Below are 17,415 nucleotides of genomic sequence, written 5' to 3'. Positions count from 1 at the left end.
AGGGTTGTTATTTATTTGGGGTGGTGTTACCCATGTGTCAGAAGGTGTGTGTATAGGAACAGAAGGCAGCTACCACTTCCCTTGGTGCCTACAAGAAAACTAAACTGCTTTGCAGGGTGTTTGCAAAAAAAAAAATAATAATACAAAACAGAGGATCAGCTTAGCTTTGCGGTGGGTCTTCAGCTTCACGACATGTGTGACAAAAGGATGTTTTTACAGTAATTGGTCTGAATCCAAGAGGTTAATAATGCTAGCAATCTAATTGGAAATCATGCTGATTGATAACTCCTCTGAATTTTTATTTTCTCTTGCCTTACTTGGCAATGTACTCATCAAATACAAAAATAGCTAAAAACCCCAGTGTGCTGATCAAAATGTTTTTTCAATGCCTATGCTCTGGTCTAGCCACCACTCCAAATAAACGTGTCAGTATTGCGGTGTGTTCAATTATTAATCCTGTAGTGTTTCCGTTGGAGAGGGGGGCATGGAAGTAGTTGCTTGAAAAGATTCACATGGAATATTTGGCCAGGGATTGCGGGGCTTGGTGGCAAGAAGCTAAAGAAAAAGAAGCCTTGACAACTTCGTGGCTCACATAGGAATGCTCTCATGAGCGTGCTAATGAGCAGAGGGAGACCAGGCTGGGTGGGAGCAGCTTCTGAAATTGCAGCAACAACCAATATTCAGAAGAGTTGTTATTTCTGTGCTTTTTTACAGTTGCTCTATAATGTAGCGTGACATTCTTCCTGGCTGCTCTCCCTCTGACAAAAGCCAGCCTGAGTTTTAGGGGAGATCGCTCGCCACGTTTGCCACAGAGCTGGGTGAACTGAAGGGATCTCAGCTCCTCTGGGTGACAGTCTGGGGTGACACAGCTGCCTTGGGGAACCCTTGTCCCAGCACCGTCCCTGTGTGCTCCCCAGCTCCGTGGAGTAAAGCAGCATTTCCACTTCAGGCCAGGAAGTATTTTCCTGATTCTTCCTGCTAAAGCTGCTGTTGATGCAGTGTCCTGTAGGTCAGCAAAACACGACCTACCTGTCACGTAGGTGGTTGTGTTGGAGTCGAAAAGAGCTTCATCTGGCTCTGCATCTGCAGGTAAAGGGGGAAATACTACAACGTTGATGGGTACAGGAATAGAAAACATTGAGCCCAAGACGTGTTTATCAGCTAAGAAGCTGTGCATTACAGGGGAACGGTAAAAAGGGTGGCAAAAACAATTATATATGTTTATCCACAGGGGGTGTTTTCCTTCAAAATATAAACAGGTTAATTGATGTAGGTGGTACACCAGGTAACTAGAATAAAAAGTTTAGGTGTGGGTGCGAGGCAGCATGCAAAAACACTCTTTCCCCCTTAAACCAGGTCTTATTCTTGCCCACATCTGAAGCGTGCTGTCCTATTGATATCCATGAAATTATATTTTAAAAAGTAAAAGCTTAAACATGGCCACCAAAGTTGTGTACGTTGGTCTGAGAATGAATATTTAAACCCCTTTCGATACGGACTCAAAACTCAGTCCTCTGTCTTGTCTGATACAAGATTTTTTTGACAACTGGAAGTGTAATAGCTTGAATGGCCTCATTTTTTGACTTCTGTCGTTACTAGATTCAAGTCTTTGGTGTTAGAAATAAGGTGTAAGTACACTTGCTTATTAACTTGTTCTTAAAAGGCCAGCCAGCATCTGGTACCATCTACAAAAGGATTGTGGCATTTAAGAGCATTGAGACAGGACGAAAAGCTGTGAAAACATCCAGTCTCTGTCACAGGCAGAAAATGAGATGTTAAAATTCTGCCATTTAATCCAGCTTTCCATGGAACACACGATTGGATTTGGATAACTTCTGTCTTGCAGCCTGTATCTTCTTTCAGAAAGAGGATTTATGGGCATGTTTTGCAACATCAGGACTTGGAGAAATGCTGGATTAAGGTAGAGGATGGCGCGGTACCTCCTGACCCAGATAGTTGTACAGATTTGCACCAAAACAACTTCATGTACTTGCTGTAAGCTTTATCAGGCTTCACTAATTAAGCTTTTCAGCACCCAGCTTTAGATAACTACCAACAGCAGCTGCAAACTGACTTTACCCTGATGCCAGCGAGAGCTGCTGACCGAGCCGTCAAAGAGAAACCAGTTTGGGAAGTTACTTTGGCCTCATTTATGTTTGGATTTGCTTTTATTATTTTTTTTTTCCCCCAAAACGTGATTTAATATATGCACAAGTTTTGGAGGTAGTCTTAAAGCTTTTGTTCTGTCCTTTTTCTTCCTGAATGTGTCCATACATGTGAAGGTATAGCCTGTACCGTACTCCACGGGCACCTGTGTGCAAGCAAGCAGTAAAATCACACGGCGTGTTTTCGGTCTGTAGCCTGATGTGTCCTCCTCTTTTCTTTGCAGAGAAATGGAATGCGCGAATTACAGACTTGAGAAAGCAAGTTGAAGAGCTGTTTGAAAAAAAATACGGTATGTGTTCCACTCCAGATGATCGCCTCTAGTCCTTTGACACTGGAAGTCACAGCCCTCTGGCATGCAGCTTGTTGTTGGCTCAGGAGCACACCGCTGCTGACCGCGCCGAAGGGTGGCATATTATTAGAAGGCTTAAAACTGGGAAAAGTAGGTTTTTTTGATGAGCAGAGTGATTTCAGTATTGAGCGCCTGTGTTTGGCGCCCAAGTGCAAAAGTTGATTCTGTTGTTTTTTTCAGTCGTGCTCAGTTTCCTGGAGCTCCAGCGTGCTCGTGTCTTGGGCACCCACATTGGAGAGCGTTGGCCTTTCTTCTGTAATTACACCGAGTCCTTAAGTGAAATAAACCTTTAAAATGGCTCTGGGGAGAAGTTACCACTCTTGGATTGTTCTTTTCTGATGATGATTGATTTTGCAGTGAGGCAAGAATTACATGTTAATGGTTCTTGGAGAGAAAAAGCAGCTCACGTGGCAGACTTTGGCATTTGTCTCCAGATGCTGCATCTAGACATATTTTGTGTCCACAGACTGAAACAGCATCAGCAAGAATTTCAAAATAAATGGTGGCGCTGCTCTGCCCTACCAAGTGGAAGCGTGTGATTCAGGGTTATTACATGTGTTGGCTGTGACTGTCATCTGACGTGAAACAGCCCACTCAAAGCAATTCACGCCAAGTAAATAGAGCTCAGGGTGTGGTTTGCAGGATCTTAACCGCTCTAGAAAGGGGCATCGTTCTTGGGGAACTGCTTTAATTTTGGTTTTGGTGTTTACACGCAGCCAGCCAAAAAATCTGTTGCGTATGGAGCTATTCCTGACTTTACATAGCCGACCACATTGTATGAAATTATCCCCTTTTTCCCTGTGGGTGACAGCACTTTATTGAGGCACAAACCAATTCCGTATCAGGTTCCAGTTCTTTCTGTCCATATGAGCATGTGGTTTCCTATTTGCCACGTTATCAGTTACCATTATCAGTTCTGGAAGTCCAAGATGCCCAGAACGATCCTGGAATTGGCTGCCTTCTGCAGCTCCGAAGTGTTGCCCAGGGTCGGTTGCGGTCATACTTTACAACTGTCTGAAAAAATAGTTATTTTTGTGTTCATTTGTAAAGAAAATGGGATTACTTTTTTCTGTAAATACAAGGGAATGGCTCACAAATACAAATTTATAAAAAGGAAACCTATGTTCTATAGGATTTCTATGCAAAAACGTGTAGGGTTCCCAGTGTAAGAAGCCTTGCTGCGGGCGGTGATGCTGGTCGTGTTCTTAGGCTGTCGGAAGAGTATCTGCCAAAACATTCGCTGATTTAAGACAAGTAGAGACTCTCACTTGTAAAAACTTACCTGTTGTTAGTTACTTCTTTAAACACTTTTTTTTCTTCTTTTTTTTCTTCTTTTTTTCTTCTTTTCTTCTTCTTTTCTTTTCTTCTTTTCTTCTTTTTTCTTCTTTTTTCTTTTTTCTTCTTTTTTCTTCATTTTCTTTCTTCTTCTTTTCTTTTCTCTTCTTTTCTCTTCTTTTCTCTTTTCCTTCTTTTTTCCTTCTTTTTTCCTTCTTTTTCTTCTTTTTTCTTTTTTCTTCTTTTTTCTTTTTTCTTTTTTCTTCTTTTTTCTTCTATGTTCTTATTTTTCTTTCTTCTTTCCTCTTCTTTCCTCTTCTTTTCTTTTCTTTTTTCCTTCTTTTTTCCTTCTTTTTTCCTTCTTTTTTTCTTCCTTTTTTCTTTTCTTCTTTTTTCTTCTTTTTTTTCTTCTTTTTTTTCTTCTTTTTTTTCTTCTTTTGTCCCTCTGAAGCTGTTCATAATGCCGCGTCTTGACCTAGGCTTTAGTGATGTTCTTGATTATTTATTTTTTTGTCCTGTGGCTGACTGGTTCAAAACCACTCCTTGCCATCTGAGCCTTGCCTGCTGGGTTTGTTAATGCTTTTCACGACTTGTCACAGCAGCCTCGAGGGCTGAGAATAATGATTTTTAGTTTCTTGGAAGAGGCATATGACTGCAATAAAAATCTACTTTAACGAAGGACTGGTGTGAGGCACATCATCCCTTTTGGTGGTGGTTCTGCAGCTCCTGTCTTTAGTCTGTTTGCTGAAGAGTCATCTCCAAGTTCCTGTCCATCTCTCTGCGTATCTGTTCCATGTCTCCAGTTTTGGCTATCTTACATTTGGCAGTGGAAGCCAAGTCGAGTAGAAACACAGCTCTTCTCACAGTTTTCCAAGATTTTCATACTCAGGTCTCATCAGAATATAAGGCTAAGAAACACAGGGTATTTTAAAAGCTTTCTTGTTTTGTGATAAACGTACCTAGAACTGTTCTGCTTTCAAGTGGGAGAAAGAGCGTGTTACCCAAACGCCTTTAACCCAAAATTGTTTTATTGCTTTTAAGAACTTGTGAGTTAGCGGGAGCGGTTTGTATACACCGATGTCTGAACCACGGGCCATTTTCGCCTTTAAGTTGCTTGAAAAGGCACCCTGAGTAATTTTGTGTTCAGAAACGCAGGAATTTGCCCTCAACTTGGCCTTTCTCTCCTCAAATAGCTTTTGCATCGAATTTCCACAGCAAAACAACAGGATGTACCAAAGTGTTTGCAGACCAGTCAGACGGTAACAGAGAATTCTTGTTGCATGGGCCACAAAATTAACGTAGTTTCGTTTCTTACAAAGAAACGAGCCCTCTTGGTATTTGCACATCCTCACGTTCCGCAGGGTCTGCCAGCCTGGTAGCTGTATTGCTATGATTGCCATCCTCTGGACTTAAAAAAAAATACTTCTGGTTATTTCCCAGCTGTGGGTGAATCTGTTCCTTGCTTTTCATTTGCTTCCCAGATTTCATCAGTTGGGCTATGCTTTTCTCAGGAGTGTTGGAAGTGTATTGTTTATTTCATCCACGGTTCCTTGGATTTGTAAAATACGCTGAAGTTTAGGAGTTCGCTCCAAAGAAGGGATGTGTGCCCCACCTCCAAGGCATTAATGACACTTCTACACCCAGTAGTAGTAACAAATAATAATAATCAGAGCTAATGAACTGAAACATGCTTGGTTTATCATCAAGTCTAGATAATTTCAGCTTTCACAATGTGCTGTTAAACAAAATCAAAATACTGTGAAACTTCACTGTTACATGTGCGGTCTCTGTTACTAAATGTTTGCAGAGTAAAGGGCAAAGAGGAGCATCTGTGTATGTATGCAGCTCTGCAGCTTGTTGACTGTGATGTGGAGTGATTTTGCTATAAAACAAAACCAAACCCCTACAAATATGAATTTGTATTTGCTTGCATGTTGAAATGTGCTGAGGGCAGTATTGCCCGTCTGTTCGTTTTAATGTATTCAGAGGGGCATCAAACAGATAACTTGAGTAGAGCTACAAGGTAGTCTGATGTTTCTATTCTCCTTCTTTCTTAAAGCTCAAGCTATAAAAGCAAAAGGGCCAGTGTCTATCCCGTACCCACTCTTCCAGTCACATGTGGAGGACTTATATGTGGAAGGGCTCCCAGAAGGAATTCCCTTCAGGCGCCCATCCACCTACGGCATTCCCCGGCTTGAGAGGATACTTCTAGCAAAAGAGCGGATCCGGTTTGTGATTAAAAAGTAAGGAATTCTGCATTTTTGTTCGTCTGTTGCTCATCGTTCTCTGCTGGCTCTGCTCTGCTTCATTTTGTCTTCAAGAACTTCCAAATCGATTTCTACTGATGTGTTCTTTTGCCTTACTAACAAGTAATGTGGATTTGATGTTCGCTCTGATAAATTCAGCTTATCAGATCACCAGAGCACCTTCTGAACAGATCTCTTCGATGGCGTGGACATCTTGTCCTGGGCACATCTCTTTGTACTGTTTTAATTTAATTGGTTGTAATACATGTTGAAAGCCATTGACTTGGGGATATTTCTGAGCATCCTGGCCTCAATTTCAGCTTGGGCTTTTATTTTTTTTTCTCGCTGGAATGCCGTACCAAGGTGTCTATGGCCATATCTTTATGTAGCATCTCCCGGGGCAGGCTTGAGCCCAAAATAGCTACTGGTTCATGTGATGTAGTTGGTTGCATGTCCTTGGTGTGTCTGGAGGTAGATCAGGTAGTGAACATGACGGGAGACCTTGGATGTAGATAGAAGTTCCTTGAGGGCTCCATTGCCTGCCGTAGCTAGCCTGCTATCTGTTACCTTTTATCTATTATGTCTATTATCTATTACATCTGCCTTTAAAGGCGTGAGATGTCCTGGGCTCCCTCCGTTCTCTTTCTCTCCTTTCTTGTTTGACATCTTTCCTAGGACCACCCCGCATCACTTTCTGCAGAGGCAGGTGGGGCTGGAGGGGACCGATCCTGAACGCGGGGTGCACGGGGAGAGGTGCCTGCGCCGGTGGGTGCTGAGCACTGGCTCTGGGAGCTGCAGGGCACTTTGGGATCCAGCGCTGTGGTGGTGGGTGGGTATTTCCCTTGGATGGTTGGGTGCTTGGCGTCAGATGGGCGCGATGCTTCACGCCGCAGATGGGCATTGACAGTTTAAATGGAGCTTCTGTGGGTAACAACTGACGTTTTCCTTTTGTTCAGTGACGGAGGGTCTAATCCAAGGGTTTGCCAAGCGGAGAGGAGCCTGTTGGTTGCAGTGGTCAGGCTCAGCGTGGTGGTGGTGACAGCCCGTGCCTCTGTGCGTGCTGCTGTCTGTGCGGGTGCTGCTTAAATTTGAGAAGTTTATGTTCATCCCTGTCATCCTAAGGCTTGCAGCTAACCAGAAAAGAGGAAGAAGTGTAGATCTACCTTCTCTCTCACTTAAAATCAAGCACTATACGTAGATTTTAATATTTATGCAATACTGACACCTGCTCTTGTCAAATTTGTCTTAGCTGTTAACAGTAATTAATTTACGCTGTTCATCGGTTTGGTAATGTGCGGCAACCGCAGCAGCTCAAAAAGCAGTTCAGCTCTATGAGAAATGTCAGAATTTAAAATTACTTTTGTTGTTGTTGTTCTGATATGGATAAAACAAGATGTATTTGGGAAATAGAAATGCCTGTTTTAAGATTTGAATTTTTAAAGGTTATTTTTTTTTTATATGCATCTTTGTTTCTGGTGAAGTGTGTTTTACACCTCAGAGATACTTTTAACGTAATCTGTGTGTTTCCATGGAATGTTATGGCTCAGGCAGATATGAGTATCGGGTATGAAAAATGTTTTTGTCAGTAGGGTTCCAACCAGCTCTTACAGTACTTTGGTGCTAATTGGAATTTAAAGTTGGGGATTGTGATGTCCCCTGTTATGGTTTGGTTTCAGGTTGGTTTTTTTTTCCTGCTGATCCTTCGGCTGTAAGTGTAGGCTGCAACATCTGGTTTATCAAAGTATACATCACTGTTGAAGAACATTATCTTAAATCTTTTAGGCACGAGCTTTTGAATTCGACACAAGAAGACGGACCGTTGGACAAGCCGGTTGCAGGAGGTAGGTCTTTGAACGTGTGAGTTGTGCAAGCACGGCGTGATTTCCTATCCATCAGTTTTACCAGCAGTTGCCATGTGCTTGTCCTAAGAACACATTGCAAATGATTCCTCTTGTTCTGAATGTCCTGTAGCTGCAAAGTGACAGCGATTTTCCACTGGCTTGGCCCAGCCAGCGTGACTTAACGCTGCCAACTGATCTGCTTCAGCTAGCCAGAAGGAAAAAACAATGAGCGAGGTTTTAGTCTGTAGGGATACAGAGAAAAGGCAGCAGTTCCCATAGTTCATGGAGTTTACTGGGTAGGGAACTGGCTGTAACGTGGAATAATTGTTTGCTTATGCGATTTGCCAAAATTAGATGAACTGAAATGCAGTAATGGACCATACTGGTTATAGTGACATTTGTTGTTGTCGAAATCTCATTTGCTGGGATGATGTGACTTCATTTTCACACCGCAGTGCAAAGACTGTGTCCTCACTGCTTTTGCCACCAGGAATGTTTCTCAGTAGATTCGTGCTCTTACAGGTTTTGGCTCCATTGAGCACCCATCCGAAAGTAACAAAAATGACCATGTGAAAACAAAACTGCAAGAATAGTCTTTTATTACAGTTGCGCCCATGAACTTCTGTCCCCTCAATTCGGGAGAAAAAAAGTTTAGCATGGAAAAAAAATCAAGTTTCGAAAGAGTTGTGCCTTTGTATGGGCATTAGGGGGTAAATTACTTTCCTGGGCTTGTTTTTCTCTTGAGTTGCATTCTACTGTCTCTTGGACTTCAGGGTGGTTTTTTAATTGTCCAATTAAGCAAAGTGTTGAAAGCTTGTATGCCTGAACCAACACAAACAAATTGCTCCCAGCCCCAAAATTTCTAACTGGCAACCTGAGCCTGGTTCAACTGTGAATTTTACGTAATTCCAGAGAAATTCTTAGTTCAGACAGAGACACAAGCATATAAATGGTAGTATCTGCACTACTGCAGCACCATTGTGTTGTATTATATACTCATAGTCTTCTGCTGTAAAAAGTGTGTCAAAGACTGTACTTACAGTGAATGTTAAGGATCTAAATTAAGCTGAGAAATTATGTCATAAGGACGTCACTTTAACACATGTGCAGGAATTAAATTTTTCCTGCAGTATCAGTTAACCTCGTGCCTTGAGTCTTAATAATCTGCTGTTCCTTCGAGCACCAAATCTGACTACAAAAATAGTAGGTAGGCTAACGACTGAGTATTAAACTTAACTGTACTTTTATGTGGGTTTTTTAATTAGTCCCTTTTCTCTGTTGTTTTTTGTTGTATTGAATATGGCTATACTGATTATGAAGACAAAGCAGATACATTACATACCCCGTAAAACCCCTGCAGCTGAGAAGACTAGTGGTAACCCATTTTTATGGCAGTGTTATGAACAGTCACTTTATGTTGCTTGTCTCACTCACTGGTATTGATCCTATATTCCTGTGTGCCCTCTGCGTTATTTTGGAGAGGAGAGACCGTCTGTGGAAGCCGTTGATAGTATCTTGGGGACACAGCTCAGAAGGCAGCAGCTGTCTGAGCCTCCTTTCCCGCGGTTTGCTTTTCTCGCTGCTTGGATTCCCCCTTTCCCAGTAGCTCCCAGTCTCCTCTGCTGCCATCTCGGGAAGGAGAGCGATGGAGCACCAGCCTCTGCTCTGGGCTCCCTGCGGCTCCATGTCCAGCGTCCTGCTCTGTCCCTCGCCCTGCCGGCTTGTCCCCCCCAGCAGGGAGGCGTGGGGTGGGGGTGGGGGCTGTATTTGGGCTGCTGGAAGAAAGATGGTTTGCATTCGCATTCCTATGGGAAACAGGCTGGTCAGGAAGGTTTATGAAATAGCCTCAGCCCTGAAGCCCTGAGGTGGCTGATATTGGCTCCAAGACAAAGTGATGGAGTGATGGTTTGGCTCAGGAAAGGGGAGGAGGAGTGTGAGCAGGTGCCAGTGAGGATGGTCCAGCCCAGAGCAGAGGGTGCTTCTTGTATGCTGTCTAAACCCCCAGCATCGCAGCTCTCCAGGATCTTGTTTGACTGATGAGCTTCCACTTGATGGTCACAAAGACATTCAGAAGAAAAAAGTGATTTCTCTATGCCCCTTGACCCCTGTCACCTGTCACTGAGGGGACCGACAGGTTCTTTTAGGGATCCTTGCAGAACAACCATTGCAGTAAATCACAGTTACAATTAAAGTTTTATTTTTTATAACAGGATATTACAATTAGTATAGCATATATATTACAATTAGTATAGCATAGAATTCATGATTGGAATGGCACAGGATTTATACAAGCAGAATCAAGACAGCACAATCTGTGAGTAGTGTAATACAGAATTCATAATACAACTTAACATACGGTTTCTAATCACCTGGACCCTCTGCAGATCGGGTCAGATCTTGTATCAGTACAACAATCACAATCTAGACTCAAAAACTATATAAAAGAAGAAGAGTCGCTCAACCCTTGGAGGAAGCAGACGATGGTGGAGGTGTCCCTGGCCACGAAGGGGCCACAGGTCTCCGTGGCCGCCAGCAGCTTTGGTCTGAGCTCCCCTGTAGGACTTGGAACTGCTTGATTTTCGGGATGATGCTCTGCGTGCTGTTATGCTTCCCAGCTCCGTGCTGGGGACATCCCCACCACCGGGCTGGCCAGGTGCCTGGGACCTTCCAGGCCGATGAGGAAGGGAGCAGTTGGCCTGGTGCACAGAAACCTTGAGGCTGGTAGAGAGGGAAAGAAGAAATTTCAATCTGTTTGGTTTGCTTGGTCCATGGGACCTGAGGATGAGGGGAAGGGGACGGATACGTGACCCGCTCAGTCTCAGGGAATGGCTGCTTGCCTTGCAAACTGGCATTAGTTATGCTCACTGTGTCACCTGGGGTTGGGAGCAGGGGGTACCGGTTGCAGTCCCAAATGATGAGCACACATGGGCAAACAAAACCAAAAGCTGTCACCATTCCCACTGCCACAGGTGACGGCACTAACATTGCCGTTGTGCTCTGCTGCTGTGCCAGAGGAGCAGAACCCAGGCTCATGGCCATTCTCAGGTGCAAAACTGTGTCTCGTGAACTCCAAAGCTGCGTGGCTATCAGCCAATAAACAAAGATGCTCAAGTGATAAAATGATGGAAAAACTGTGTTTAATCTAGTTTATTGACCAGGATATGCCAATCTGCATAGCTGCCATGTGTTAGGTTCTGTATCTAAATGACAACTTAACTGATGCCTTAGGTGGTGTCCAGGAAGCATTTTGGAGAGTTGGAACTAAGCTGCTTGTCATCTCAAGAATGACAAAATCCCTAGAGTCACTGGGTGCAGTTATTCATCTCCGTTTAAAAAGTATTGCCCACAAACTGGGAGAAACGGATGCTGGAAGTTCAGCGTGAATATACAGCAAGGAGCAAACTGCTGTGTGCACCCATTGTAAAAGCTTGCTTTGGGGTTGTCAGTGCTTAGTAAAAATTCCTTGAAGGCAAGTGTTCATCCCATCTGCATACCAAATTCTGCACTGAGTATCAGGATAATTTTTTTAGAAAAGGAAGCTGGCAAAAACCCAATCGTATCTGCAAATGGGATCTACAGATTGGAGGCGGATGATGGAAGCTTTGCAGTTCCTCATGCCAACGCACTGTGTGTATTTTGTAGCAAGAGTGATGTCACTGGTTCAATGGAATTTTTATACTGTTTTAATATTTTGTCATTTTTTTATAATTAGTTTTTGTAGTTCTGAGTTGAAGCCATACTTCTTCCACATAGTATTTTCTGGGTTACCTGAGAATGCAGGATGGTTATGCATGCTATAAACTGAATGACTGAAAATATAACCAAAATAATTAGGGAATGTTGTTTTTGTTCTGTGTCGTGCTCAAATACAGTGAAAGAGGAGTGGTATGCCAGGATCACCAAACTGAGAAAGATGGTAGATCAACTCTTCTGTAAAAAGTTTGGTGAGAACACTATTATTGTTTTCTTTTCTTTTATGGCTCTGTATTTCTTGAAAGTTGTTTTCACTGTTCCTTTTGAACATCTACACGAATGAGACCTTTGATCAGCTTTTTAAAATATTTAACATCCTGGCAGCTGAGTGAAAAAAAGTGTATTAGTCTACTGTTTATACAGCAAGGCAAGTTCATAGTTAAATATATATGTCTTTTATGTGCAGCTCTTCTAATTGCTCTCAGTTCCTTCCTATTTGGATTTTTTTTTCCTTTGATGGTGAATAAAACAACTGTTTCTTTATTTATATCCATTGCAGTATCATTAAAATTAGTATTAGGACATTTTTATGTTCTCTCAGATGTAAAAAAAGAATCAGCTGCTTAAGAGCTAGAAGAAAATTGCACCATGAGATAGATAAATACAGATCTATAAAAAATAGATGAAAAACTTGGATAAAACCTCCGTATGATGCCCCAGCGAGGAACCTATTGGTCTTCAGCAGCAGCAGCATGGTGCAGCAGGGTCGGTCGTTACGGGTTTGATGTGCTGAGACTTGGACCCTGCTGGCTGTAGGTACCTTGCGTTGTCCCAGGCACTGGGGTGACAATGACAACAGCCTGAAGAACTGTTAGCTTGGCTGGTTTTTAATTCAGTTTGATGGCCCTACTGCCCCGTCACTGGGTGTATTTTGTTCCAACAGCCGAAGCCTTGGGGAGCACGGAGCCGAAAGCTGTTCCATACCAGAAATTCGAAGCCCACCCTACTGACCTGTACGTTGAAGGGCTGCCAGAGAACATCCCCTTCAGGAGTCCCTCCTGGTATGGAATCCCTCGCCTGGAAAAAATAATTCAAGTGAGCAACAGGATAAAATTTGTGATCAAAAGGTAAGTTGTTTGTTTTAATGCGTAAACCTGTTCAGTTTTTTAAGAAAGAGGCCAAACGATCACCCTTGGTGTAAGCAAGCACTTGGTTTTGTTAAGTCGCGAAGCATTCAGCCTCTACTTACGTCGCTTAAATATTAAATAGTTAAATATGTTATAATAAATATAAATATTGAAGATGAAATATTAAATAGATTAAATATTCTGCATTATGAAGTGGGTATTTGCAATCCAGACAAGTCTTCCAAGGCACCTTTGTGGTGTGAAATACGCAACAGAAAACCCCAAAATTTGCGCTGCGTGTCATGATAGGCAGCAGTATGTAATTTGTGTCAAAGATGGGGCAGATGATTTGTTTTTTGGTTGCAGGCCAGAGCTGCTAACGCTCACTTCAACCGAAGTTATTCATCCCATGTCGAAGACCCCAAGTAGGACATCGCCATGTCCAGGTGGGAATGGAAGGGTTTGGTGGGGAAACACACGTGGGTCAGTGCAACCTTTTCCGAGAAGTAACGGTGCTGCATGGGTGTGCTGATGTGAAAAGAATTAACTGATGGTTGGGAAGGCGGGCAGCTTGCTGGTGCAGTGCAGCTGGCTTTGGATGACTGCAACGGGTCCTGCTCCGAGCTGGAGCTGCTCCCCTGGTCCGGAGCAGCGCCCTGGAGCCCTGGCACCCTTCGCAGCACCTCTGGGCTCACATCAGGTTTCTGCTGGCCAGGAATTGTCCTGGCTTCTTGGAAGTGTGAAGTGCCTTTAACCCAGGAGAAGAATCAGATTGAGTTTTATTTGTGAGTGGTCTGGGTTGGACTGTGCCGGCACTTTCTCACTGCAGAAGCACATCGTGCAGATCTCATTAGGTTTTTCTAGGGGTGTGGATCTGCTTGATCCAGTGAGATCCAGCGCTGCTGGGGTATTTCCCCGCACGCATCTCGCTGGATAAACAAACTGCAGCTGTAGGAGATTTGAGCTCGCTGCAGGAAAAAAAAAAAAGGAAGGAATATGATTTAATAATCATGTAATCAGTAGTCATCTTATCACCACATACTGTGGATTTTGTTTGGATTTTAGGAAAAGGCTCCTATTCAGCAAGAGGGTAGCTCAGTAGAAAAGACAGTGTTCAGTGTGAGCAGAAGGAAAAGGCAGCATCAGGTTTTTTTGTTTTTTTTCTTTGTTTTGTTGCCAAAACCCTGACCGTCGTCAAATTTGACAATATAACTGGCAGTTTGACAATGCAGTAATAACAGCGGGTGCCAGTGACAGCAGTAAAAAGACAGCTGAGAAAACCCTCCTTGGGAAAGAACCGACACACAGTGGTCATGATTCTTAACACTCAGCCTGTCTGAATGTTGGGAATAACATTTCTTTTTTTGCCCTATTGACTTCCACCAGATTTTTCACCGACTTGTAGGTGAGCCCGGTGTTACCAGTGCCTGCATCACCTGCCGGGTGCAGGGTTTGGTGTCACACTGGCAAACCCAGCAGGGGTTCTCACTGCGGCTGCAAACTTTATGTTGCTAAAGAATGTTAGGCCTTTTTTAAAGCAAAATATTATTCTGTTGCAAAGTAAACACCAATAGACAGCCTGCGAGCAGCATGTGGGCTGGGCTGTGGGCAGCCCCCCTGGCAGCACTGAGCCCAGCGCTGGCACACGGAGGGCAGGGAACGTGAGAGAGGGTCCGGAGGAGGCCACGGGGATGCTCAGAGGGTTGAAGCCCCTCTGCTATGGAGACATGCTGGGAGCACTGGGGAAGAGACAGCTCCGGGAAGCCCTTATTGCAGCTCCCAGTACCCTAAGGGGCCAGCAGGGAAGCTGGAGCAGGGTTCTTGCAAGGGCATGTAGCAATAGCACAAGGGGGAATGGCTTTCAGCTGGAAGAGGGGAGATTTACATCAGCTCTTGGGAAGAAATTCTTCACTGTGAGGATGATGAGATGCCCAGATCCCTGGCAGTGCCCAAGGCCAGACTGGACGGGGCTGGGAGCAGCCTGGGCTGGTGGGGGGTGTCCCTGCCCGTGGTGGGGGGTTGGAACAAAGTGATCTTCAAGGACCCTTCCAACCCAAACCATTCTAAAACTCTAAACATTTTAATTTTTTTTTTAAGTAAATTAGTCAATTGAGTTCCTTTGGCAGTAAGACTGCAATGCAGAATTTGGTATATTGTATATATAATGGTATATAAATGAATTAGGTATAAACATACATGCAGGTGTTCAATGGCTGTGAAATCTCTCAAATCGGTAGGCCAGATTGCAAAAAAGGTGCTAACACATCTTTTGCCTTGAAAATATAAGAAGCTAGAAATAAACAAGGTCAGGTAGTCTCTTAGTCAAAAATATGATTCAGAAACAAAAAAATTCTGTATCGCGTCCTTCATGCCTGCTTTCCACAGCTCTGAATGGTTTTAGCTTGGTAGCAGTTAATTGTTATTTGTGGGTTATGATGAAAAATAATGAATTATGATGCTGTTCCTTAGAAAAGAAGTGGGTTTTATCACTGCTAGTGTCCTTTCTTCACTACGTAAACTACAATTTGTCTGCTCTGGCTAGTGCTCCTATAATTGGCACTTATTTACAATAGAGAACAGGACTGAAGATGATTTTTTTTAATGCTAATGGAGATGTTTAGCAAAGCACTCTTTGAATCCTCATCTTCTTTTCTAAACAGTGTTATTCTTATGCGCTATGATTAATTAATTCCATCTTTTTAAGAGCCACTAGAATGATTTCTTCCTGTGTCTAAAGGCTCTGAAGAACAAGTTGTCCCACTTGGGCTGATGTTTGATATTTGTAACTCCGTTGAAGCAGATTTTCCATTATGTAGAGGGAATTGCGTGTGTCATTTAAGCTGCCATTAATAATCATTACTCATTGTGTGTCCTTACGTGATTGTGTTGATAGTTTACAAGTTCTGGCATGGAAAGAAATGCGTTTGAGTGCCCCTTGTGTAGAACTGGGTAATGCTCTGACGTGTATCCATTCCTGGTTTTCAGTGAAAGAAGACTGGAACATCAGGATCACAAAGCTAAGGAAGCAAGTGGAAGAGATCTTTAATATGAAGTTCGGTGAGTTTAAAAAGTCATCTGTAAAAGGAGTTTTAAATTTTACTGGGCTTGTTTAAATGTCAGAAATGTACTAGGGCAGATACAGAAGTCCTGACTCCTCTTACCTACTTTTTACTGACTCTTGCCCATAACTGCCATAAATGACTTTATAACATCCTAGGCCGTGGTTTTTCTAGTTGTGTGGCAAGAGGTGATGATATGTGCACAAAAAGCTTTTCAAAGGAAAAAATTCTCAGAACAAAATACTCGGCACTGCAGGCTTCCATGTTATCTGTAACCAGATGGACCATTTGCAGTTATTCTACAGAAAATAATAGAAAATCTATTTAAGTATATCTCTTGGGAGTTTTTTATTAAATCTGAGTAGCAGAGCTTCTGTCAGCCAAGCTTCTTAAAATCACTTGAGGTAAAATACCACCCATTTGAGTGTGTAAACTATCATTAAATCTTTATTTTCAGCCCAAGCTCTGGGGCTTTCAGAGGCAGTGAAAGTTCCCTATCCTGTATTTGAATCAAACCCAGAGTACCTGTACGTCGAAGGCTTGCCAGAAGGAATCCCGTTCCGGAGTCCCACATGGTTTGGAATTCCACGCCTTGAAAGAATTATCCGTGAGAGTGGCAAAATCAAATTTGTTGTTAAAAAGTATGTTTGTAATTCAGTTATTTTTACTCTTGATTTTGAAGTTAATTTGAGTTTCTTCCCAGCGACTTGAAATGCTAACTAAATTCTGTTTCCATGAAACAGAAAGAACGTTTTACACGTGTGTTTTATCTTGTAAAAGGATAAACCTTCCTTATTAAACTTGCAGAGATGTATAAATTGTGTTTCATGCATCAAGGATCTAGGGGGGGAAATAACCTTGTTAACTGGCAGCTTTTTTCCTTCTTTTTCTCTATTTTTATGCTTGAATTAATCCCAGAAGAAAAATTACGGAGTAGAAAACGTAGCTTTACATTTTCTAACTTTTGTTGTGTTTATTGTCCATGGGGAGTCACCCATGCTTCTAGGAGAACTTGATTATAGAAAGCTGATAGTACGTAAATTGGAACTCAGCCGAATTCCGAGAAATCGGTAACATTTTTGCTGTGTTGTTTGTCTGGCGTGTGTAACTGGTTGTGTTCTGTTCGACTTCTAGGCCTGAGCTTGTCACTTCCTATTTGCCTCCAGGGCTGGCTAGTAAAATAAACACTAAAGGTAAACAATTAAGTGTTATTTGCTGCCATCAATTCATAATTGGTTCAACTGTGGTTGAAAAGTAGGGGTTTGCAAACAAAAGGCATTATTTAAACTGATCTAGCATAGTAGCCTCTAAATCTGCTATTATTTGAAAAAGTTACTCAAAACGTAAATTTATTTACTTTTTACTTTAGGCTGTTCTAATACAGGAAATTGAATTTACCCCATTTTTGACCATTTTTATTTTGCTTTTAATGGCCCAAACCATATTTAACTTACGTACTTCAGTTTACAGCTATAACAATGAAGTTTTGTAAGAAAAGAATAAAAAAGAAAATCTTTCAAGTTGTCTATAAACATTTCAGAAGTCAATAATTTTGATATTTAGATATTTAGCGGTATTATTTAGATTTAGGTATTATTTAGATAATAAGCGGTACCAAAGCTGTCCCTCACACTTGGAAACAACAAAGCCTTGTGTTCT

At 42.5% G+C, this 17,415-nt stretch overlaps 1 protein-coding gene across 7 annotated transcripts in view; it reads left to right on the top strand.

The window, feature by feature from the left end:
- GTF2I (general transcription factor IIi) overlaps positions 1 to 17,415 on the top strand; it is a 78,378-nt gene that overhangs the window by 44,340 nt on the left and 16,623 nt on the right. For all 7 annotated transcript variants that reach the window (XR_005830710.1, XM_040613421.1, XM_040613415.1 and 4 more), the window contains 9 exons: positions 2,390 to 2,455; positions 5,850 to 6,033; positions 7,819 to 7,877; positions 11,750 to 11,821; positions 12,514 to 12,697; positions 13,064 to 13,143; positions 15,683 to 15,754; positions 16,214 to 16,397; positions 16,891 to 16,949. Coding sequence is in view for 6 of the 7 variants with exons in the window: in XM_040613421.1 (XP_040469355.1) it covers positions 2,390 to 2,455; positions 5,850 to 6,033; positions 7,819 to 7,877; positions 11,750 to 11,821; positions 12,514 to 12,697; positions 13,064 to 13,143; positions 15,683 to 15,754; positions 16,214 to 16,397; positions 16,891 to 16,949 (960 nt within the window). In the remaining variant the exon portion in view is untranslated. The remainder of the gene's footprint in view (positions 1 to 2,389; positions 2,456 to 5,849; positions 6,034 to 7,818; positions 7,878 to 11,749; positions 11,822 to 12,513; positions 12,698 to 13,063; positions 13,144 to 15,682; positions 15,755 to 16,213; positions 16,398 to 16,890; positions 16,950 to 17,415) is intronic.

This window comes from Falco naumanni, chromosome 1 (genome assembly GCF_017639655.2).
Source record: "Falco naumanni isolate bFalNau1 chromosome 1, bFalNau1.pat, whole genome shotgun sequence".
NCBI lineage: Eukaryota > Metazoa > Chordata > Aves > Falconiformes > Falconidae > Falco > Falco naumanni.
This window is presented reverse-complemented; position numbering and strand designations above follow the sequence as displayed.